The sequence below is a fragment of the Trifolium pratense genome, linkage group LG3 (genome assembly GCF_020283565.1).
Source record: "Trifolium pratense cultivar HEN17-A07 linkage group LG3, ARS_RC_1.1, whole genome shotgun sequence".
Classification (NCBI taxonomy): domain Eukaryota; kingdom Viridiplantae; phylum Streptophyta; class Magnoliopsida; order Fabales; family Fabaceae; genus Trifolium; species Trifolium pratense.
The window spans coordinates 35,216,541-35,241,902 of NC_060061.1; the positions used below are offsets into that span (position 1 = coordinate 35,216,541).

At 35.2% G+C, this 25,362-nt stretch overlaps 3 protein-coding genes across 4 annotated transcripts; 1 reads left to right on the top strand and 2 right to left on the bottom strand.

Moving 5' to 3' along the window:
- Positions 1 to 499: 499 nt before the first annotated feature.
- On the bottom strand, positions 500 to 12,798 carry LOC123913670 (cyclin-dependent kinase E-1). 2 transcript variants are annotated; one of them, XM_045964486.1, is made up of 16 exons: positions 12,479 to 12,798; positions 12,226 to 12,336; positions 11,757 to 11,860; positions 11,627 to 11,669; positions 11,397 to 11,495; positions 10,964 to 11,033; positions 10,409 to 10,503; positions 10,269 to 10,302; positions 10,081 to 10,165; positions 9,845 to 9,922; positions 7,612 to 7,659; positions 6,724 to 6,756; positions 6,348 to 6,456; positions 2,941 to 3,150; positions 2,781 to 2,847; positions 500 to 963 (listed from the first exon to the last, which is right to left on the bottom strand). In XM_045964486.1, exons 1-15 carry the CDS (start codon positions 12,680 to 12,682, stop codon positions 2,782 to 2,784), a joined length of 1,389 nt encoding a protein of 462 aa, XP_045820442.1. In that variant the 5' UTR covers positions 12,683 to 12,798; the 3' UTR covers positions 500 to 963; position 2,781. The 2 variants fall into 2 exon arrangements, 1 of the variants encoding a protein (XP_045820442.1); XR_006811687.1 differs by having other exon boundaries at positions 2,781 to 3,150; positions 12,479 to 12,787.
- Positions 12,799 to 16,958: 4,160 nt separating this feature from the next.
- On the bottom strand, positions 16,959 to 17,728 carry LOC123916315 (ketol-acid reductoisomerase, chloroplastic-like). Its single transcript, XM_045967749.1, has 2 exons — positions 17,257 to 17,728; positions 16,959 to 17,130 (listed from the first exon to the last, which is right to left on the bottom strand). Exons 1-2 carry the CDS (start codon positions 17,496 to 17,498, stop codon positions 17,112 to 17,114), a joined length of 261 nt encoding a protein of 86 aa, XP_045823705.1. The 5' UTR covers positions 17,499 to 17,728; the 3' UTR covers positions 16,959 to 17,111.
- Positions 17,729 to 17,812: 84 nt separating this feature from the next.
- Positions 17,813 to 25,144, top strand: LOC123916314 (fatty acid amide hydrolase-like). Its single transcript, XM_045967748.1, has 20 exons — positions 17,813 to 18,245; positions 18,395 to 18,504; positions 18,620 to 18,680; positions 18,784 to 18,971; positions 19,176 to 19,305; positions 19,606 to 19,683; positions 19,785 to 19,932; positions 22,549 to 22,661; positions 22,758 to 22,833; positions 22,920 to 22,991; positions 23,076 to 23,127; positions 23,252 to 23,323; positions 23,433 to 23,513; positions 23,616 to 23,716; positions 23,809 to 23,901; positions 23,986 to 24,054; positions 24,162 to 24,226; positions 24,327 to 24,388; positions 24,494 to 24,589; positions 24,860 to 25,144. The coding sequence occupies exons 1-20, from the start codon at positions 17,963 to 17,965 to the stop codon at positions 24,917 to 24,919; spliced, it is 2,010 nt and encodes a 669-aa protein (XP_045823704.1). The 5' UTR covers positions 17,813 to 17,962; the 3' UTR covers positions 24,920 to 25,144.
- The last annotated feature ends 218 nt before the right edge of the window (positions 25,145 to 25,362 follow it).

Here is a 25,362-nt window from a genome sequence, read left to right on the forward strand (position 1 = left end):
TTCCACTTTTTATAACTCTTTAGCGAAGACAACATTTACAACTAATCCAAATGATTTTTATTTCTCATTTGATTTTGAATGAAATGCCTTGAATTTTTATCCTAAAAAAAGATTATTAGTAACAGTCATATCTGCAAGGACTATATAAAAATAGTATTATCCCTTCTTAAAAAAGTTAAGCTCGATTATGCAAATGGTTAGTCCATTTTTTTATGAAGTGACACATTTTTGCAGACGTGTCACTGCAGACAACGATAAAGGCATGGTGAGTCGTCAAAATCAATATTGTGATGCAAAAGGAAGCGAGCAAGGAAGAAAATGTCCCTGGTGACATCTTTATGCTCGACTGCTGCTTTTGCTATCGGCGTATTTTACCTCTTAAATCTTAATCAACTCCGAGCATATACATCTCTCGCAGAAAGCTTATGATACTAATAATGTTTCAACTAAAATTAGTCCATACTCAAAAGGTAATATGTTTCCAATGAGCACAACAAAATCAAAATAGAAAAAATAATTTACTCAGGGCAAAGTAGCCTATAATTTCCTTTAATTGGCTGAGGTAATATTATACAGCAAGTACAACAAAGTTACACATTATCAGTTGGTTCAATTTTGGTGAAAACCTATGATGCCTAACATTTCACCCTGCATAACAGTACAGGAAAATTGTACAGATATAAGTATAAGTATAATATACATGTGCCACCAGTAGCGCAACCATTTCCCCTGTTTATTCCCCTTCAAAAGCTCAGTGGTGTTCCAGCAGAATATTCATATTGTAGCATCCAGCTTCATGTGCCCAATGCAACAAATTTTGGTAGCGATTGCAAAAAGTGATGTCATTGTCCACAAAAATGAAGGCAAATCATTCAAATAGGGGGCTATGAATTGTCATGAATGAGCTCAGGTTTCCAACTGTTGACTCCAATTCTATCTTCACTTGATCTCATCCACCACAACCTGAACATGGAGACATGGTACTTCAACATTATTGCAAATATAGAAAGAGTCATCTAACACTACCAGTTCAAGTATGCAAAAAGGTTGAACAGTGATGACAGAACCTATACAAGATAAAATATAAGGGTAATTACAATCGAACTGGACAATGAACTGGTGTAGGTACCGATTTAAGCTGCAACAGTATGACCGGAATTGAACCAAGAATGCACCAGTAATACTTTCAAATATGTTACTCTTTTTTTTAACATTATAAATATAATACATATCTCTTTACCTACATATAATACATATTTATGATAGTAATATTAAAATAACATTATTTTAAAAGAGTTTAATGATCATTTGGTATCAGCAAGTGTATAACAGTTTTACAATAACACGAAATGAAGCCACCAATTTTCCATGTCACAATTCAAAATAACCATACAAAGGTGGAGTGATGTGGCAAAGTAATGGATTCTCATCAGGTGTCAATATAAAATTGTTTTACATGACAGTGCATGCCCTTTAATTCCTATTTTAATTAGAAAAACTAAATTAAACTTTTTTTTTTACAATAAAAAAAAAACTGAATTAAACTTAAACAGTAACAATTTAACCATAATGTTGTCATTACATATGTTTTTTCTGCTTTGAAATTGAACTATGATAATTCTGACCTACTGTTTCATGACCATCCAAATTAACGAGGATTAGGATCCTCGCATGTTTGTTGTTGTGAATTCAAACCTCTTGTTCAATTCAACAAGAACAAAGAGTGGAGCCAAAGTTCAATGGCAACCGACAACACTAAGCAATCCAAGCAATAATAGTTCTAACAATCTAAGTGTAAGCAAAATCCAACCAAGCAAATAATAAGTAATGGTAAAGAGGAACAAAACACACACGAGATTTGTTACCCAGTTCGGTCCATCAATGACCTGCTTGTGGGGCGAGAGCAGTTCTCTGATACACTATCAAACAATGTTTACAAGAGATTCAAATGAGTTTCAAAAAATTAGTTCTAAGACCTCATAAAGAACAATCCTAATTTCTACTCATTTCCCAATCTCTTCCATTGAATAAGAGATACAACAAAAGCACCAAGAAATTGGTCTCAATTGCTCTCCAAGAGCCATACTCAATTTCTCTATATTTCCCTCTTCACTCAAGAACAATGGTGTACAATGAATCTCACTCCCAAGGTGTTTATGATGTGTTTCCAAACCTTAGATCTTGATCACCTAAAGATTCCCTCTTTTTGTCTCTCCAAGTGTTTCCCAATAAATTCCCTTACAAAAGCTAGGGATCTGACAGAAATGCAGTTTTTTTTACTCTGCAGTGGCCTGCGCCTCGCGCAGGAGACAGAGATGAAACACTCCAATTTGCTGAAAAAGCTGCACCTTGTGCAGAATACCATGCACCTCGTGCAGGAAACAGAAGCAAACCCAAAGTTCTGACAAATTCATGAGATTTTAAGACAACATTTTTTCCTCTCGTGCTCGTATGTTTTAAATCACCACCTTTAACCACATATTTTTTTAAAAAAATTTAAAGCCTCATATCTTTATATTTCAAGGATCAAGATTCTCCGCATTATTTCTTCATGTTGGTTTCAACATGAGAGGATCCTAATCCAATTTACAAATAGTTAAAATTGAAAATGAAAGGGAAAAAAATGGAATCGATAAAGGCGAAACAGTCATGACACCTAATACAAGCTTGTCCACATCAAAGAAATTCTTCCAGTTTTTATGAAATGCCAAGTTTCTATATGAAAGAGGACTACCAGCACCACCCTTGCCACTACTATGTGGTGGAACAATGTTGTTTACCTTACATACGTCTTGATTTCTGCTGTGGAGGGTATCCTGGCATTCCCATTTGGTCTTTCCTCCTCAACTGTCAAAAAGGAAACAACAATAACACGTCAAATTCACCATAAAAAAGGACAAAAAGGTAACACTTTACTTCTTTTCCCAATAAACAATAAACCTGTTGCTGTTGATGGGCCTGTTGTGGAACACCTCGTTGCATTGGGATGCCAGCAGGATTAATTCCACTACCCATCCCTGCCTGCGATGTGAGATTATATGCTTGCAGCTGATGCATTCTTTGCATGCCAACATTCATTGGTCGAGGGACAGATCTATTTGATACATGACCACCAGGCATGTTTCCAGCAATAGCAGCTCCAGAAGAAACCTGACTCAAGAATAAACAAAATAGACACATTCAAAAGCATTAAGTGGAAATGTTTATGCCTGCATATACTTGCTTGTGTCCAAGTATGCCAATATAAACCCTTACAAGAATCATGAGCAAACAATTTAAAATGACTTAAATTTCAGTAGGAATCAAAACTTTTCATTAGTAGAAGCTACTCAGGATATTATTCATAACACGGTTATGTAATCAAGTCATATTAAACATAGCAAAACCATTGAAATTATTTATAAGCTCAAAGCACAAAGTAATTAAACTTTACTAACAGTTATTACCTATATTTTCTCAATACAACCCCCTAAAAAAAATATAGAATGGTCAAAAGACTTGGGGCAGCCTAGGAAATTCATTTCGGTGTTTTAAAAACTGGACAACATGCATTTGAACTGGTCAAATTTTGGTTAAACTAGTCAAACTCATGTAAACCGGGAGGAACCTGTGCGGCCCGGTTCAGTGAAAATAGGCTAGTGTTTTACAACAACAATCAAGCCTTATCCCACCAAGTGGGGTCGGCTACATGGACCAAACAACGTCAAACTGTTCTATTATATCACTATCCAACTCATTAATCTCTAGATCTTTCTTAATAGTAACTCTTATAGTTTTTCTAGATCTTCCTCTGCCTCTAGTTATTTGACCACCCTTCATCTAATCTATTCTTCTTACTACAGAATCGACATGTCTTCTCTCTACATGCCTAAACCACCTAAGCAGAGTTTCCACCAAATTTAATCTTATCTTGTCTATACCACACATCCAACACCATATCTTCATCTCTGCTCCGCTTGCTTTGTTGTTCTTGTGTTGGTTCTTTACCGCCCAACACTCTGTCTCATACAGCATCGCCGGCTTACAGTTGTACGATACAATCTTCCCTTCAGCTTAAGTGGTACTTTGGTATCACACAAAGGACCTTGGGACCCTCATGCATTTCAACCACCCAACTTGAATTTGATGGTTTACATCTCCTTCTGGTGTTTTAATTAAAAAATAATTTGTTGAAGTGGCCTGATCAAGGATCGAACCCGCACCCGCGTCAATAATCTTCGATAATGTCACTTCTACCAACGCGCCAACTATCCGTTGATGCCTTAATGTTGCTTTTAATTCATATATACAATACATAGATTTGATTCAAGAACATCAAATTGTAATTAATACTTGCCATATAACTTTATATCTGCCTAATATTTATGTAACAGTTCATCTTTTTTAAACAAATAACCTAGTGGCAAGAATGACACATCTTAAGTGCAGAGAATTGTGGGTTCGAATCCGCACCCCAACACATCAAATGTCCTGAAGCAACCAACTAACTCTAACTTGTACTATTTAATTTCTTTGGGGATTTTTTTAGACATAAAACTTGTACTATTTTAGAATCCAAATTGTAAACACAAAAGAATGATATATCCTAGGTAGTCAGACCCGGATAGCGGGATTGCATATGGCGGGATGACTACTATTTGATTATTTTTTGGACAAATTATATGAATAATACTATAAACACATATTTAATGTAAAATTATACAAATAGCTCAAAACACATAATTAGCATAAAAAGTCGTAATTGTTAATAAAAAAATGTACGTATCAGCCGCTCAAAAAAAGGTTAGGGAAACAAAGATGCCCGAGTCTTTAAGACTTAAAGTAACGAAACAAACATGTGAAAAATAAAAATACAAAAAAAGGAAGCAAGAACAACACATAGAGGTGGATAAAAAAACAGAGTACGAAAAATAACAATAAGGAAATAGAGAGGAGCAAAAAGAAGAGAAGGAAACACAGACGAGGAAAAACATAAAAATAGCTTAGGAAAAATAAAAACAAAAAAGAACCGAAGGTAAAAAGGAAACTGGAAACAAAGAAGAGAAAACAATAATTTGGTGGCTTCCAAAAGCTGGACGGTGGCTTGCAGCTGCTGAACGGTAGCATACGTCTGCTTTTGGATGGTGGTGCACTGCTGAATCACAGAAAATGGGACACATGAAGCTGACAGAGAAGGAAGCTCGCAGAAGAGGGAAGAGAAATGCTATCAGCAAAAGCAGAGGAGATAAGACAAGTGACGTGTGCAAAAACCCAAAAATACCCCTGTAATGTTTTAAATTTCAAGGGCAAATGAAGATTCCACTAATCATCTATATCGCCGAAGATATGCCGCGACAAACGTGGCACGCTCCGCTGCACACCATGCGTGATCTCTTCTATGGCGGCTGCAGCTTCTGAATGGTAGCATACGGAGGCTTTTGGGCAGTGGTGCGCGGCTGAATCGCAGAAAATGGGACACATGAATCTCACAGAGAAGGAAGCTCGCAGAAGAGGGAAGAGAAATGCTATCAGAAAATGCAGAGGAGAGAAGAAGACAAGGGCCGCGTGCAAAAACCCCAAAATACCCCTGTAATGTTTTAAATTTTAAGGGTAAATGAATATTTTCTTCTAATCTTCAATATCGCCGAAGATAATGCTGCGACAAACGTGATACGCTCCGCTACACACCATGCGTGATCTCTTCTATTGCGGCTGCACCCTTAATCCGTGCCGCCCCTACATTTGCCATGCGGCCAGCTGCCGCTCCAACATGATTGCAGCCCTATCTACCACTATTAATTACCTAGATTATATCAACTAATAAGTCTTTTTTTTTTTTGACAACACTAATAAGTCTTCTTTTATTTACACAATATGTTATTAATATTAACATTCAAATTTCAGAAAATAAATTTAGGATTATGTGTATTTTGGAAAGAAAAAAAAATTAAGTTTATATGTCGTGAATTTTAAATTTTTTAATATAGACCGGGTCAATCACCGGTTCGGTTTTCAAAACACCGAATCATTCTATCTACTCGATACCTATGCTTTCAATTCCATGTACAACCTTATCCATCTAAACATCATCCTTAACTTGTCAATAGTCACTCATTAACTTCTGAGAGTATTACTCTTTTACAATATATGATTATTTTCCACTAAAACACAGTTCAGGGACAAAGTGGAATCATATCATATCTTTGAAACAAAAACAAAGTTAAATCATATATCTATTAGTTCTGATATGCCTTACTCGATGAAAATTTTAAATCTACATTACAATATCAAAATGGGTACAGGATAACTTAAGCCTGCACAAGTTCAGTTTATAATGAATAATAAAAGGACATCCTATCCTCACATACCGGTTGTGATTGCTGCATGTTGGTTGTCCCTTCAAAATCTGTAGTTGTGTCCACTGGACGTGTGGGATAATTCACAAAAGCCTCTCCAGGTTGGCATGGTACAAGTGCACTGGGAAATGATTTTACAGACATGTTTAATTAAAGAAAACAAAATGATTTTGGAATATACATGCTTAATGAAAACAACTGCTCTACTTATCCATAGAGCATGAAGATGAGAAAAATTGAATATTGTTTATTCATAAATCTTGCAAACAAATTATCAAAGCACTGAAAAGTAACCAATAATTCTAGGAAAAGGCTTTATGCAATAAAAAATGGGGAAAAGGTAAAAAGACCAAAGGTTGGCAAAGAAGGAAGGAAGAAAAGGCCTTACTTCCGCCCAGGCTGTGGTTCCATTTTGAAATACCTGGAAAAGCAAAGTAAAACATGTTAAAAATATAATAGCTGAAAGATAAAAGGGAGCTAGTTACTTGCCCAACAAAGATAGAACATATGTAAAAAGGTGTCTTTCCATCAAAAGTCAAAGTACACTGTCCCATGTAAAACAATATGTACAAAAGCAACAACCAATTTTTAAACTCATTGAAGACATAAAACTAAATCGACATGACAACATCAAATCTCCATTACCATGAAAACCAGTGATCCAGCAATGTATGGAAGCTCTTCAAGGTGATTTATATGACAAAAAAGGCTGTTTGTTTCGGCGTTTTATGGTTAGAAATCACTTTTATATTGGATAGGAAAAACAGAATCTAAAAATCATAGTTTTAACTACTTAGTAGCTTCTAAGACAACTGAAATTATAACTAAATAAAATGTGTTTTTATAATTGTACACAAACAAAAAACAGATTCTGCATTACATAAAATCTCAACAAAATAAATCACTTTTTAACACACTCAAAATGAAAAGGACAGATCACAAGCATTTATGAAACAATCAGTAGACCACCTATATGAACACATGGCATGGAATATTCAATAATGCTCTTAGAGGAATTGAAGAGTCAGGTAACCAGGCCACTACCTCAGGAAAATTACAGATAATTGGTTAATGAGCTACACTCATGGAACTGACAAGAAACAGTTGCATCATCAATAGTATGGAATGAATATTATGCGCAGGAGGTATCTTGTGCTTAAATTCGACTTTTTATTAGAATAATGGGATTGAAAAGGATTGACCTATTGACCACTTGGCCATCACTATAGGTAATTAGATTTCATACAAGAAAACAAGAAAATAAAAGGGGTCTTACTCATGCTCCATAGCCTGTGCTGCTGTTATACGCCTTCGAGGATCATATCTGCACATACATACACAAGCCAATAATAGAGGGAAAAATCAGAAAGAGAATTTTCATAAAACAGAAAGTCGTGCATCAAATCCCACATATACTAGATAAAATTCTTACAGGTTGAGTGCCACGTGTAACAAAACTGAAATAAGGTTGCATTTGGTTTACTAGAATGACTATAATGGGAATGAGATGAAATTCTTACAGGTTGAATGCCAGGTGTAACAAAACTGAAATAAGGTTGCATTTGGTTTACTAGAATGACTATAATGGGAATGAGATAAAATCATAACACCCATTGGCAATGTTATAGCATTAAAAAGTTAAATGTATGTTCCATTCTATCAATGCATGATATGCCAAATCAGACAGGAAACAGAAAAATGCTCGGTGGCAATATCACGAATCCCTGCGAAAGAGAAGAAGCAGCCAAGATAGAGAGATCCCACACTCTATTGCAGAAAATGGCGGTCACTCTCAAGGATCTAAAAGATGTGAAGCATACACATGATGGCTGGCTGCACTACATCGATGAGTGTCTGCTGCATTTCCAGCACCGGCTTGGCTTCAACACAGCTTGCTGTCCCATTCGGAACAATTCGTTGAGGAGTAGAGGGAATTGGGGAATTCCCAGATCAACTCCCGACATATGGTCAACTGAGATTGATCATCTCTATTTAGGTATTCAAGAAATCCAACTTAACAGACAGAGTATCTCTATTATATAAATGCCAGTTGAATCAATGTTATTAGTTGTTAATTCGAACTTTTTGGCATTTTTCATTTCTTTAAATTATATTGATGATTGTAAATATTGTATTTATTATTTGATTATGTTTTTATTTGATAGGATCCGAGTTTCCTTAGATACCCAAGGACAGATTTGATTTGATCCCCCATAATATGGGGTCGTGTCTGCTTTTGTTTCTTCTATATATACATGTAAATTTCATATGATAGATATGAGAAATATTCAGATTTAGGTTAATACTGGAGACTATCTAAGATCTGTTGTGCCACCCACAAATGGGCCACTTGACTCACACTCCAACCTGTCCAGTCCTGGGAATGGGGGGAGGGGGTATGTTGAGAGTCTACTAAGATGAGATACAGCCTTAGAATGTGTTTATAAGTGGGAAGCATCTGGTTATTGGATTAGCCATTTTTGTTATAACTTTCAGAATCCAACGGACTGATAATTTATTGACAAAGTTCAAGGAATAGCCCTCAATATCTGTGGATTTAAGTAACTTAGGGCATGTAAGGCTTGAAAGAAGAAAATGAAATACAAACAACCACAGTGGTCATAATAAATCAACTTTCGTGCTAGTTCTTACTCCAGCAATAAAAGCTTCACTTCAGGGAAGACTTTTTGGACTAAGGGTACCATGATACTTTCTGTTTTATCGAGCCCGCTTAGGTCTCTGGTTTGATGGTTGCATGTGCAGGCAACAGTATTACTGGTGGCAATGATGGCAGTGGGATTAAGTGTGACAATGGTTGTGGTGGTCACTGTGGGAAGGGTGAGGATTTCCACATTCCCAAAAGAAAACGGTATAATGCTACTAGATAGTGTTAATTGAATTAATTCTTTTTTTACTAGAAGTCCTTCCTCTTCATAGTTTTTATTCTTCTCTCACCTCCTACATCAATTTTGTTTCTGGCCATGAAACGTAAAAACCCCTATAGCAGCTGCCACATGACAAAATCGGCGCAATTCCAGCGCAATTTGGGGTCGCAATAGCCGCACCTGAAAAACACACTGCAACTGCAGAACGTTTTGTAACAGGCACCACAACTGCACCAAGATTAGCCACAAAAGCGGCACTATTGACAACATAGAAAAGGGTAGGGAAAGTTTGAGAGTGATTAACTTGTACACTGTAACTATAAGAGCAAGAAAGAACGTACAACAATAAGTTGTGATGATGATGATAAAGTTAGAAAACATAAATAGCAAAAAACACAAACCCATTACCAACAGGATAAGGCAAAAATATATTGTGGCTTATTTAGCCACCCTATCGCAGTATTATGGGGGGTAAAACTATAAATCATAGGCGCGTAAGGGGGTAACATTTCACCGAGTTCAGTTTAATATCATTTAGAATTTAAATGGAAAAAGAAACACATCCTTTGTATAGAGTAGAGGCACAAGCAAAAAATTATCAAAGGCTTAGAAGGAAATACTTACTCAAGCATCTTTGACAATAGGTCATATGCAGGACTTTTTGGAGATAGGTGTACAACACTATAGAGATTGGCATTGTCACTGTTTGCAAAAAGCAGGACAGATCCATTAATTTCATGAAAAAATAATATATAGCATTTACTAAGGACATGCAAGTAAAAGAGAAAACAAAGGACGCAACACTATGAAAATAGGTCTATCCTGCATATATTTGAATACACATCAATTAATGATCTTACTATTTGTGTCCTTGTATTTGTTGCGTATCATGTTGCCAATGGTGAAGATGTGCTAAGGAAGGCCACTTTTCTAATGTGGGATGGCCTGGCACAGTAACAATGTCCAAGAATGTTAGTCTGGAATATCATTAAGAGAATGAACACCCCCCAGCAGGGAGAGAGAAAAAAACAGTAAGCAAATAAATTACCTAAAACCTTGAATATCTTGTCAAGCTGATCAAGCTGCATAAGTGAAACAATGATTATTTAGAATCCAAAAATGGTACACTACATCTATAGCAATATTCAACTATATAATAAAAAAGCTGCAGGTTTTAGCATCAAGTACCTGAAAAGGATTTGGTGTAGCTTTGACTTCTGCACCTTGAAATAGTGGCTTCAAGGTCAACAACTCAGCAAAAATGCATCCCACAGCCCACATATCTTAAATATCTCTTTAAGGAAAAAAATAATTGAACCACTTTTATAATTAGATCATATAGAGATTCAGACACATTTATTTATCACGCACAATTGACAACTCTACCTTTGGATTATGTGTACCGACGTCCCTAACATTAATTACATCCATAAAAAAATTACACTTATCAAAATTCAGTTATACCATGTCAACCTTTTGCGTATGCTCTAAATATTGTTGTGTCAGATTCATCAAAAGTTATTCAGGCATCAATCTCATCTCAAGTCAACATAAGGATAGCAAAAACACCAATGTAGTAAAAAAAGCACAACACAGGTTAAAACTTAAAAGACTGGAGAATACCCATGATGCAATGATAAATATCATAACATCACATAAGTGATAAGTATAACTCCAAAGGTAATCATAATTTTGTTTTACACAGTAAATCATGACACACCCAAAACTAAAATTAAAGGATACCAACAGCACTGGTATAATGTTTTGCTCCAAGAAGCAACTCAGGAGCACGATACCAAATGGTTACAACAACCTGCATGTTAGTATTTTATAAAATCAGGATTTTAAATGATCAAACATATATCAAAAGGTCATATTTAAAGATGGCGATAATAGGCACAATGGCCAACATGTAGAGAATCAAAACACATGAAGTTTTGACAGCAGGCTCAAGAGTTCAACAAGTCAAAATTGAATCGGATAACAATATCCATCACTCAGTCAGCTTATAGCAGAAAGCTGGGATAGCATACAAACCTGTAATGTAGTCCTACTCCTACTACAGGTATTATATGCATTGCCAGATTTCAACTCTTCAAATATTAAAAATAGCATAGTCATGCAGGGAATATACATGAAAAATTCTCAAATACACAGATGAAAAATGTGCTCATACCCCATTTTCAGATAATGGCTTCAGAGGGGCTTGATATATCCTTGCAAGCCCAAAGTCAGCAACTTTAACAACCCCGTGTTCCTCCCCATCGCCCATAACCTGTTCATGAAAGGTCATTAGAAAAATGAGTGCACAGATAAAAAAAAATGTACAAATAAATTTGAATTTAAATGTCTACTTGTGGGGGTAAAAGAACTAAACACATAATGGTAAGGTGGCAAAATTCATACCAATATATTCGATGGCTTCAAATCTCGATGTATTATCCAATTGCTAAAGGGAAAACATAATACAATAAGTTAACATACAAAGAAAATAAATAAAAGAAACCATCTTTAACTTCACAAAAAATAAACTCGCCTGTGCAGATAGTTCAGCCCATTGAGCAACTGCCACAGTATCGACTTAACAGTGTACTGATTAATTGATTGGTTGACCTTGTCTCTATGATGTCTTATTATTTCCTGCCATTCAAGATTGCAATATTTACACTCAACTAACTACAACACAACTAACAATTCCATACTACCTACATATGTTTCTTCCCATAAAAAATTCACATAACTTTTTAAAACACATAAGTAACAATAGCGCAAAATCCAATTGAAAGCCTATAATATTCGCATAAACGAATACGTAACAGCTCCCAAACCTTATAAAACACTAGGGTAGTAATGTCGAAATGAAATATTTAAAATAAAACCAAACGAAATAACTTAAAAAAAAATCCAGATATCTGAAACTACACATTTTCAGGAACAAACAGTTTGATAAATTTCAAGTCTAATTAATGTCTTCTAGGTAGAATGTCATGTCGTAGTATACTCACATAAAGGTCATGTTCAGCATAATCAAAGGCCAAATACAGAGACATGTCCGCATGATTGATGTGAACATTCACAAGCTTCACAACATTTTCATGAGTTATCTCTCTCAGCAACTGCAAAATCAAATTAAAAAAAATTACTCAAAAATCAAAATCAATCCAAAACATCAAAAAATTATTAAAAATTAAAATAACAGAAATTATCCACTACATAGAACATTCATAAGCTACAATTTAAAAATCAGAGAAAAAATACCATGATTTCACGGATGGCGGTGGGGGAAACGCCATCGCCGTCTTTAGATTGTTTGAATTTCTTGATGGCGATGGATTTGCCGCGGTTTGTGGCGGATTTGATCCGAGCAAGGAAAACGAGACCGTAGGTTCCTTCACCGATCTTACCGATGAGATCGTACTGTTGAAGCCACTCAGGTTTGTTGGAGCGGTTGACGTCAGCCATGGTTGTGGACGGACAGAAGCACGACGAAGCGGAAGCTAAGTTCTGTTTTCGATGTACCGTTTGGGATAACTGCTCTTCTGTCTGCACAAGTAAAGTTACCTTTGTGTTTTTTTTTTTTACATAAATAAAATAGAAAAAAACAACTTGACCAAAAAAAATAAAATGTTTAATTGCAGTTTTGATCTCCTTATTTTCACTATTTTGTAGAACTAATCATTTATTTTAAAAATTTGACAATTTTGGTCCCTCTATCTATCAAATATTTTGTCTAAAAAATGGTGATACAATATTTTCAATATACAATATATATATAAAAAAAAAAACTACAATTACACACAATTTATAAAATAAAAAAAATGGTGGTAGAAACTTAGCTTCCCAAATCCAAATTTATTCGTCTATCAACAAAAAAAAATCCAAATTTATTCAACTTCATCACCAACCCCACCAAAACCTTTCTTCCACTTAACTCCTCCTAACCAAAAATCTCACTAATGTGAATAAAACATTTTTCCATGTTTTTCGATCACGAAATCGTTCATTGTTTCCCAATATCAATAAAATTACTTATTTACCGTCCAAGTTTATTTGTTCTATAACTTTCCTCATAGCATAAAACTTCAGACCTAAAGGGAAACCAACTCAACAAAGCATTCCCTAATTTTGAAGATGGGATGAGGAAGAAATCTAGATTTGAGATGAGATGATGATCGTAGATGAAGAAATCTGGGAAAATTATGGATTTTTGGGTTTAATCTCTTTTAATTTATTTATTTATTAAATATTTTATTAATCAAAATAAATTTTAATAAAATGATTTATTGAAATAAAATAAACAATAATGTCACGTGTAATTGTAGTTTCCATGTGTCATATGTCACATCATGGAAATTGACTCAAAATGAAGTGGGAGACCAAAAGTACAAAAAATCTAAAATAGGGGGACTAAAATAGGGGGACTAAAAAGTTGGTTTTTGAAATAGGGGGACCAAAACTTCAAAAAATTCAAAATAGGGGGATCAAAACTGCATTTAAGCCTAAAATGTTTAATTGCAGTTTTGATCTCCTTATTTTCACTATTTTGTAGAACTAATTATTTATTTTAAAAATTTGACAATTTTGGTCCTCTATCTATCAAATATTTTGTCTAAAAAATGGTGATACAACATTTTCAATATACTATATATATATATATATATATATATATAAACTACAATTACACACAATTTATAAAATAAAAAAAAATGGCGGTGGAAACTTAGTATAACTATCATGGTAGCAAAAATAAAATAAAAATTGTTCACAAATTTCACATGTATTGTTTTAAGAAAAGTTTATCATTTGCATACCCGCCAGTAAGGATTATATTGTCATGCCTACTTTCTTATCTATTTTCTTTATAAATTCGTCATTAAACCATGAAAAAAAATCTCAAAATTATAAAAATTTAACTTATCTCAAAATTTCAAAATCTTCAAACAAAACAATATTGTGTTGTTATATATGGACATACAAAATTAAATGTTTTTTCACGAGAAACTCAAATGTCAAAAAATTTAAAAAAATATTGAGATCCATAGTGGACCACAAACAATGTTAGTCCACCAGCTTATATATTTGGGGTTAAAAATTAACGGAATAGACTATTATGATACCGTATTGAAGAAACTTAAAAGAAACTAAAATTATTTCAAAGGCCACCCAAAAACACTTAGACGAGATGACTCGAGTCTCTTCTAACTTAACCAACACTCAAAAAATTAGTTTATATAATTACATGCATATGATATTTAATTTACACATTTTTTTTTATACTTAAAATACCAGAACAAAACTAACAATTTTTTTGAAGAAGACAAAACTAACAATTTAGTTAGGGACCAAAAGTAATGTATCCTTAATTCTCAACCTACCAGCTAAAATTGTCTGAATTGAGCATTAAATTGGCCATGGCCCTTAATAAATGATTCTAAACCACCGTCAATACATCCAGTAGCATTTCACTGAATTATTTTTTCTTAGGTACCTATGAAAATCTTAGCGATTCTTTCACTAAATTTTACCGAACCCAAGCTTGTTTTGTCCACACTCAAGCAAGTAAATAGGACAGCCTCATGTGAAACAATATTTGTTGCATAAGATAGTAGGACCACTATAAATGTGGAGACAACTCTGCGTTGTGAAATGCATTTAACTCGGGTTAGTACCATCAAAAAACAACATTAAAATTCAGGATCTATTTTGGCATCTAGCTCTCTAGCTGGCAATAAAAAAATATCTTACTCAGGAAATATAGTTCAATTGATAGATAAATATAGTTCAATTTTTTTAGATTCTGTCAAAATATCAATTTTTCATAATTTTTAGTAATATACAATTAGAAATATTAATGCTGAAAATTATGTATCAGCAAGTTTGCAGTTGTAAAATGTGACAATTATTTTGGGACGGATGAGTACTATAAACTAGTAACAATGAGTCAATGCTCCAGGACCACACAAGAGAGGGAGACGCCACATCCCAACCCAAAACCTTAAGGTGTTAGGTTAATGGGTCACCTCTCTTATAAATCCAACATTCTTCTTACACATAGTCGATGTGAGACTTAAACACCCACACTTGAAACCCAACATTCTCCCCCATGTGTGAGTTCCCCCACATACTATAGTTGATCCAAACCAGGATCCCTTCCTGCTCCCCCATCAAGCCGAACCTAAGCTCTGATACCACTGTTGGGGAGTCCGAGGGAGCTCGGGAGAAACAATGGGTCAATGCTCCAGGACCACATGAGAGAGACGCCACAAGAGATGAATGATATTTGTAATCTTTTCCCTTACAACATTACTCGCTCCGGGTCTGATAGTAAAATTTCTTTGATATTAAAGATAATACCAAACTGCCCTTCCACCTGAATTCTTAACACCCCTTGGTGCACCGTCGGAGGCGCGGATATGAATAGTGGATGACTCGATAGTGGGCGGTCCAATAGATCGTGTAGAAAACTTTGATATAATCTTAAAATTGAGAGTTGGACCTAACTCAATCCTACAAAATCAGTTTGTAAAATGATGATTGCCTTTAGTTGATAAATACATATTCAAGTCATCTAGGATCTCGCAAGCCATGTGTGACTTCTTAACACACCCCCTCGATATCATCTTAGAATTGTATATTGGGTCTAACTCATCTTTATAAGCCGATTTTTTAAGAATGAGTTAGACCCAATACTCGATTTTAAAAGTATTTACTACTAATATCATTACTTAAGTATATGCTTACTCCCTCCGGTCCTTTTTATAAGGAACACTTAGGGCAAAAAATTTGGTCTTTTTTATAAGAAACTTTGACCAATTTTCAAATGTTTTAAATGTTCAATTTCACTTATACCCTTATTTATTATGAGAGAGAATTTAAAAATAAGTAAATTAGTTGAATAAAGAGTAATTAAATAAGGGTATATATGGAATAAATTTAAATTTATAAGAGTATTAAATGAAAATAATTATGTTAAATGTGATTCCTTGGTCTGTGTGATTTTTTCAAATTGTTCCTTATAAAAAGGACCGGAGGGAGTATTATAAGTCCCAAGTCAGCCTCACTTGTGACTTGCATATACTTAAATTCTTCAAAACTCAGGTTGAAAATGTTGGAAGTGTGTTATTATTAGGGTGCTGTTAACATGTGCATACAGGGCACATGTTAAGGAGTAATAAATGCTTCTTTATAATAAATGATTCTTTGGTGTGTCCCACTTATTTTACTTAGAAAGAAGCATTATTTTTTTGGGTCTTGTTAACATGTGCCCTTAGGGCACATGTTAAGATATACCAAAATAGAAATTCAACATTTAATGATACAAGAAATTTAATGCTTCAAAAGTCAAAATGCACAAATTAGCATTTAATAATTTCTATTTTTGTTTCCTTAACATGTGCCTTAAGGGCACAAGTTAACATTCTCCTATTTTTTTTTACAGTAATTGAAAGAAGCATTATTATAAATATAAAGTGTGTCTCATAAATTTCTTTTGACAAAAATACCCTCAATTATATGACGCACATTTACACCCATGTCTGCATCTATACAACTTATCACTATAAGTATTATGATTTTATTTTTTTTGAAACAACACTATGAGTAGTTGAGTATCAAAGCATCAGCTATTTTTTATAGTAGCATCTTTTGCAAAAATAAAAGTGGTTTTCCATCCCTCTTAAGTATTGCTGAATTTTTTTAATTTAAGTAAATAAATTATAAAATCAAAATAAATCAGCAATTCAAATGAAATGATACCATTTGCAGTACAAAATATATCAAAACAGATGTTCAAATATTTAACTAAAATGAAAAGTTCATAAAACTAAATCCAAGGCCTTCATATTTGTGCCTATGCCAACACCAGCCTTCTTTTGAAGTATCATTCAACATACTACATTGCCAATATATTCCTGTTAGAAACACAAGGTAGAAACAACTGTTAATAGCTATGGGATATTCATAATCGTACAAAAGTATATTAAACTAGAAATCTAAAGAATTTAATAAATGAAATGAAAACCCATTAGATTTGGAACCTTTCTTCAGAAAACCCAGCAGCTTCAGCAAAGGAATTGGAACCTTTCCTCAGTCCAACCTTGACCACAATATCAGACTTTGCTTCAACAAGTGAGTCCATTAGATTTTGAGCTTGAGTCAGTCCCTGTGATCCCCAACCAATAACACTAATCTGCTTAATCCCTTTGAAATCGAGTGGGGCGGAGATTTTGATCGCCAACACTGAAAAATTGCGGGGATTTTGATACCCAGCCAATAACATCGGCGAAGAGTTAGGGTTTTAGAGATGAGTTTGGAAGAAGAGGAAGATTGGAGTGCGAAGTTGGGAAAGCTTCCGGTAGTGATCGGTTTGGTTTTGATTTCAGAGATGACGGAGATTGCCGGAGAACACGATGTGGTGGCCGCCATTATCAGAGGAAGAAGAAGAAGCTGTTGGGAAACGAAAGAGGGAGAAACAAATAGCGTATCTTTGTGTTACAGGGTGTGAGGGTAATTTTGGCAAAATACAAAATAATGCATCTTTTTTTTATATTTATTAGACTGAAATAAATATCCCTTTTTTTTTTTTTTTGATAAGCAAATAAATTTCCTCTTTTTTTAAAGTAAAATAGGTGGGACCAACACACATTTATTGCTTCTTATCATGTGCATAAGGTGCACAAGTTAACATTGCCCTTATTATTAAATATTTCAAACCAATTTTATAGGAAACATGAAACTTGCACCATGTTTTACTCTCAGTATAAAATCCTCTCACTTCAGCAGATAATAAATTCACTTGATTTCTACTTCCTCTTGCAATCTCCGCCAAGTCTTATTATTATAAGTATTGTACACTATTTTCACTCTGCTTGTTCTGTTCTTGTTTTTCTGTCTTACTCTCCAAATAGCAACAACCTTCCTTGGATAATGGGTTTGTTCAAACGTAAATGTTTGGTTTACACACCTGCAAATGATGTCGACTTAAGTCCTTATAGCACTGAATTCTACCTTCAAGCCAATGTCAAAGGTTCCAAAATGCATTCTCATTTGTAGCTTTCTGTTTTCTTATTCTGTTGGTTATGATTTTCTTGCACAAGTTTCTGAAAACTATACTTAGTTGCTTTCAATGGTCATGCATGCAAACAAAATGCTAATGATTTTTTCAATTGCATGCAGCTCCTCGTATGACTGGAATTTTGGTCAAGTTTTTCACTTATTTGTTGGAGTTTCCAATACTTGGAACCATACTTTTGTTCATTTTGAAAGGAAATAATCTTATTCATGAGGTAGTATGCACTTGGTTCATGAATCAGGACCGTCTCAGACTATTTGGAGGCCCTGCTCGAATATTGTATAATACAATATACAACAAGTGTTTATTTTATTTATTTATTTGTGCAGCTTATTACAAATGCAGAATTAGAAGAGTCACCTTTGTATGTTCCATTGCATCAATTTGAAGGTTTGAGAGAGATTAATTTGTGGTCATCAGCACTATTTGATTGAAGAATTTTTGCCTTAATTTAGACTGAGTTGAAATAATTGATTTGAGTTTATTGCTGCAGACATTGAAGAAAAAGAAGTGAAATGCATAGATCCTTCTTTATCTCCACCTGAGAAAGTTCAACATGCAATTCATTGCTTGCCTATATCTATTGAAAATATACCTAACGGAACAAATCGTTCATTTTGTCGATGGACAACAATGGATTATTCCAAAGCTTACAGATCAGGCGATATAACGCCGCTCTTGGTATTTCATCTTTTATTGTTCTTTTTACATGGTTCAATCATGAAAATTAGCATTAATGCATAAAGTTATGGTATAAAGATGTATGTTATTCAATTTTGGTGCCTATAGTGAGTAAATCCACAAATCTTTGTGGTTGATTTGGTTCTTAGTCCTGGTGTACTTAGCTTTTCATATATATAATTTTTTCCATTTTTATTTATACAGGTTGCAGAAAGATTTGTTGCTGCTATTGATGAATCCATAAAACCGCCACTGGAAATGGGATTCTTTATTAACTACAATGTTGATGATATACTAAGACAAGCAACTGAATCAACTCTTAGGTATCAAAGAGGTACTTTGAAACTCATAAGCATGAATACTTGTGCTTCCTGGATTCAGAAGTGCCATGCATGCTACTTTACAGAAAACAAATTTGTTGTAGTAACTGTGTCGTGCAGTTTTCAATCTCGACCGTTTGGTCTAAATTAACGGCCCATATCATTTCAAATTAATTGTGTTATTTATAATCTGAGCTTTCTGATATCAAATTAATGTCTGAGATTGTTTACTGCATTGTAAATGTGTGCTTCTCCTACAGCAGAGAATCCAAATCTTGTTCAGATACTAATCTGATGCAATAATGTATTTGTAGGGGAACCCATATCGGTGCTAGATGGAGTACCGGTTGCTATAAAGGACGAGATAGATTGTTTGCCATATCCTACAACAGGTCGTGTATATTGTGCTATTGTTTTCTCAGGTGTCATCTATTCAAATGATTAAGCTGCTGATTTCAAATTCACTAAAGCATGTTGAAATTGTGTTTTCAAGGAGGTACAAAGTGGATGCATAAAGAAAGGCCTTGTAAAGACGATGCTTGCTGTGTTAAGCGTTTAAGGCAATGTGGCTCTATACTTGTTGGCAAAACTAATATGCATGAACTTGGATCTGGAACTAGTGGAATAAATCCCAATTACGGGTAAGACCGTAAGAGTATCATGTTGTTACACTCATTCATATTATGTTTACATATTCGGTGTCTTCTGAACTAAATTTTAGGGAAATCACATTGACATAGTAAGTGAAAAGAGTATGTGTTGAATATTGCCTTGAAATAATGTAAAATTCAGAAAATCATGTTTTGGTAGATTCTGCCTGCTCACGCCCAGGCGTGGGAGCTGGCGCCCAGGCGTGAAAAACTGGGATGAACTCTGTCTGCTCACGCCCAGGCGTGGGAGGCTGCGCCCAGGCGTAGTGCCTGCGGGCCTATATATATGTTATGCATTTTCTGACTTTTTTAAGGGGATTTTAGGGTTTCAAAGGCTAACAAAAAGGCTAGGGTTAAGAGAGATCATCTTGGGAAGACTATAGGGTTAGGGAAACATTCTATCACCTTGGGAAACACTTTCATATTGAATTTCTTGGTCACGGGAAGAAATTCGGGCTTAGGGTAGATTTAGGAAAAACTCTAAATCTTGTAACTCTTGTGGTGAATTTTATTGTAATCAAGGAACAAGTTTGATAGTGGATCGGAGAGCTGCTCTCTCCCCCAGAGTAGGTCACATTGACTGAACTGGGTAAACATTTGCTTCGTGTTCTTTACAGTTTTATTGCTTTATCTTTTGATTTGTGATTATTATTGTCGATCTCATTATTTGATTGCTTAACCGTTATTTGCTCCACACATCCATTATTTTATTGGTGTGATTCAATCCGAATTCACAACAATTGGCGCCCGCTGTGGGGCAAATGATCAAACGGATTAAGGTATCATGGGTTCTAAGTGGGAAATTGAGAAGTTCACCGGGAGTAACGACTTCGGGTTGTGGAAGGTGAAGGTTAGGGCAATTTTATTAACTCAACAAAAGTGCGATGAAGCTTATGAGGAAGGCTATGAGAGTGCGGGAGCACTCATAGTCACAAGCTGGGAACCATAGATGATTGCTCGGCCTGGAGAGGCGGTGGAATAATACTCAACATCAGTCTGGAGAGGCGGTGATAAGAATACTCAGGCTCGGCCTGGAGAGGCGGTGATAATAATACTCAACATCAGCCTGGAGAGGCGGTGGAATAATACTCGGGATTACGTTTGAAACAACAACTTTATTATTGTGAGAATGCGGATGTGCTAGTGTGGTGAAGTTGGGAATCAATAGAGTTGAAGTCATGGACTTTGGATGCTCCGATCACATGTGTTTTGAGGAAGGAGTACTTTGAAGCCCTAGAGCTAGTTGAAGGTGGAGTTTGTTCATCTTGGAGACGGGAAAGCTTATAAGGTACAAGGTATGGTTGAATTTCTTTCACACAATGCGAAGTATTATTCTTGAACTTTGTTACTAGTTGTGATTCTCATGGTGTGGATAAGTTGTGAAACCTCGTTGGTTGTTAGTGACATTGGTTGGTTTTAGTTGTACTAGTGAAATGAAGTTTACTAGGTGGTGGAACTAAACCGGGAAGTGTTGGAGACTAACAATGACTTGATGTGTGTTTCGGAGTAGTTGAAAAGTGTTACGTTACAAGGTGGAGGACATAGTGGATATACCGGTTTGAGGCTTTGGTGGAGGAAACTCGGTTTGAGGTGGAGGTACATCAAAGTGGTATGGCTATGGAGACCTTGTGTGGAAGCAACGGTGATCAAGCTTGGTGACTTGTTAGACTGCGGGAGGTAGTTGGACACAAGGAGAGTTTGACGTTGCAGCTTGTGAAACCACCTAAAAATTCCAAGGTTGGTTGGAGGCAAGCAAATCTTCAAGAGTACGGAAAGATACAATCCGGGGTTTGAAGATGGTACGATGTAGCTTGTGGGTTGTCCTAAAAATCCAAGGGCAATTGGAGGCAAGCATTTTTCGGGAGTACGGAGAGGTAGACTCCGGGGGCCGAATAGGGTGGTGTAAACTTGGAGAGAGCAGCACGGTGGTTGATGAGAAGTCGGCACCACCATTAATTTAAAGGCAAGGTGGAGAATTGTTGAATATTGCCTTGAAATAATGTAAAAATCAGAAAATCATGTTTTGGTAGATTCTGCCTGCTCACGCCCAGGCGTGAAAAACTGGGATGAAACCTGCCTGCTCACGCCCAGGCGTGGGAGGCTGCGCCCAGGCGTAGTGCCTGCGGGCCTATATATATGTTATGCGTTTTCTGACTTTTTTAAGGGGATTTTAGGGTTTCAAAGGCTAACAAAAAGGCCAGGGTTAAGAGAGATCATCTTGGGAAGACTCTAGGGTTAGGGAAACATTCTATCACCTTGGGAAACACTTTCATATTGAATTTTTCGGTCACGGGAAGAAATTCGGGCTTAGGGTAGATTTAGGAAAAACTCTAAATCTTGTAACTCTTATGGTGAATTTCATTGTAATCAAGGAACAAGTTTGATAGTGGATCGGAGAGCTGCTCTCTCCCCCAGAGTAGGTCACATTGACTGAACTGGGTAAACAATATCTCGTGTTCTTTACGTTTTCGCGGTTTATCTTTTGTTATTGTTATTATTGTCATTCTCGCTTGTTGATTGCTTTAATCCATTTGCTCCACACACATCAAGGTATTGATGTGATTCAATCCGAATTCACAACAGTATGTCTGTTTATTTCCTTTATAGGCCTACTAGAAATCCATATGATAGCAAAAAGATTGCAGGAGGTTCTTCTGGTGGTTCTGCTTCTTTGGTCTCAGCAGGACTGTGTCCTGTTGCTCTTGGTGTTGATGGGGGAGGTAGCTAAGTAAATCTATTATAGTATTGCACAGATATTAATAATACCTATAAGAGAAAAGTAGGAGACTTACTAAGATATATTTGTACCTGTCCAGGATCTGTAAGGATGCCGGCTGCTCTTTGTGGTGTCGTTGGCCTGAAACCAACTTTCGCACGTATACCACATGACGGGTAGGTATTCATTTTTGTTGTATCATGTTTAAATACTACGACGTTTGTAATAATGATTTAAAAGAATGTCTTTCTGCTATATCCAGAGTTCTTCCCATAAACTGGACAGTTGGAATGGTCGGAATACTAGCAGGCACCGTTGAGGATGCATTGATCGTGTTAGTAGTCTTATCTGTGATAGTTTTATCTTCAAGGAAGTTATAACATTTGTTTTACAACATCTATTATTCCACTGTTTATAGTTATGCAGCTCTCAGTGGTGAAATTCCATCGCATCAGCCCTCCAATGTATTGGTAAGGATTAGTTTTCCAAATTAAAGATTTTGATCATTTCTTAGTCTTCACATGTTTCAAATGTCACATATATACACTTTTCATAATCTATTTGAACTTCTAAAACCTTTGTGTAATATTTCAGACCAATATAAATATTCCACGGCTAAGCTTGACAAAGTCCATATCTTATATCAGGTTGGCAAAATACGATAAGGTTAGACTCTATTTTCCAGATATAAACATGCATTATCATTTCCATGTATTTAAACAGTAGGTTGTTCTAACATCATATATGTTCTTTAACCACTATTTCCATCTATTAGTGGTTTGATGATTGCAGTAATGATGTCAGAATATGCTGCTCCCTAGCTTTGCATAAGCTTCAAGACCATTACAATTGGAAGGTATTGAATAATATAAAAATTCAATCGGATCATTATATAACAATCGGATCGGAGTGTTCCATTGCTGACTAACCTGCTAATTTTCTTCTTCAAACGTACAAGGTTATAGATGTCACCATACCAGAAATAGAAGTGATGCGCCTGGCTCATTATATAACAATCGGATCGGAGTGTTCCACTGCGCTTGATCCTTATAAAGAAAAGTATGTCATCTTTATAAACTCCTTGCTTTACTCCTTATTTCCCTCTAGGTTGAAAGAGCAAAGTTTCTGATATCACTTAATTATTACCAAAGGAATTTTGCAGAATTAGGATGGGATGTAAGGGTAGCACAAAGCATCTATGGTGCTTTCAGCGGCATGGAGTATGTTAAAGCTCAAAAAATTAGGTAAGTGAAATTCGGCGTTTCAATGCCAGTGTTTACAAATCATTGAAACAATAATGTGAATAATGTATTGTTTTTATGGAACAGGAATCGCCAATTGCAGTTTCACAAAAAAATATTTGCTGAAGCAGATGTCATTGTCTCACCAACAACGGGGTTCGTCCTGATCTATCAAATTTCATATAATGGTTTAGTTTAACCATGGCAATATGCTCTTAACCATGTAGTGACATATTTATGATATATTTATATATTCATAACAGTGTGACGGCATATCCAATTCAAGATGATGCACTGAAGACTGGCGAGCTTGACTACGTCAATGGAGGTATCCATGAATTTATAATGTTGTTGAACTCTATATGTTATTTTTTGAAGTTATTAACTGACAGTATCATTTTATTTTTAACTGTTTGCCATTATTTCAGCTGCACTTGTTCGTTTTTCCATAGCCGGAAACTTCCTAGGACTTCCTGCTGTCACTGTCCCGGTAGGTTTATATTCTCCCTTAGTTAGTTACATCATACTTTTATTTATACAATACTTTAGATGTTTTATATGCTGTGTGTCTATTTGTGTGCTTCGCATTTCACAGGTTGGATATGATAAATCGGGGTTGCCTATTGGTCTTCAGTTTATTGGAAGGCCTTGGTCTGAAGCAACACTAATCCACTTGGCATTTGCAATGCAGGTAAACATTTCTTTCATTATAGAATATTTGTTTGTAAAATATCAGTCATTTTCTTTTGTATCACTCCAATGATTTTTCTTTTATGGTCTATTTTATACTCTGTAATAAATGTATAACATATTCATATTAAAGAGTTAAAGAATCAATGTACTTGTAAGTATATATATAACAGAAACAAATGAAGATTTATATGTATAGCTTTTTGAGTTGCATACCTCATAAGTCTGTTATGATTGTAAACTAAAAGATCTGGAATTTTTGTGATATCAGGCTATCTGCATGGCAGATTACAGAAAGCCAGAACATCACTACGATCTGCTAAAGCGATAAAAAGGAAGAATAGTAGCAGTAGTACATTGTTTCCAGCTAAAGGAAAGCCTTCATTGTAGTATGTTTGAGCTAGTAGGATTTTTTTTCTTTCTTCATTGTAGCATCCAGTATTATTACAAAACTTGATGCCTTTGATGGCAATTTCGGTTTTTGCCGTTTTTATTTAATTCCATCAGTGCCAAAATTTGGTACTCAATATTACTAATGATGCATCACATTTTTTTACTGGATATGCAATACTCAAAAGACACTTTGTTCAATTGTGTAAAAAAAGTTAGTGAGACTTCAATTCCAATCTTCTAAAGAAGAAAGTAAAAAGGCAAGGAAACAACACTGCAATACCTAAAATGTGAATTAATTGACCAGACTTGTATAACACTCAATTTTAAAGAAGTTGAAACACTAATGTTATGTCATGGATGGGACACAATCTGCTGCATAAT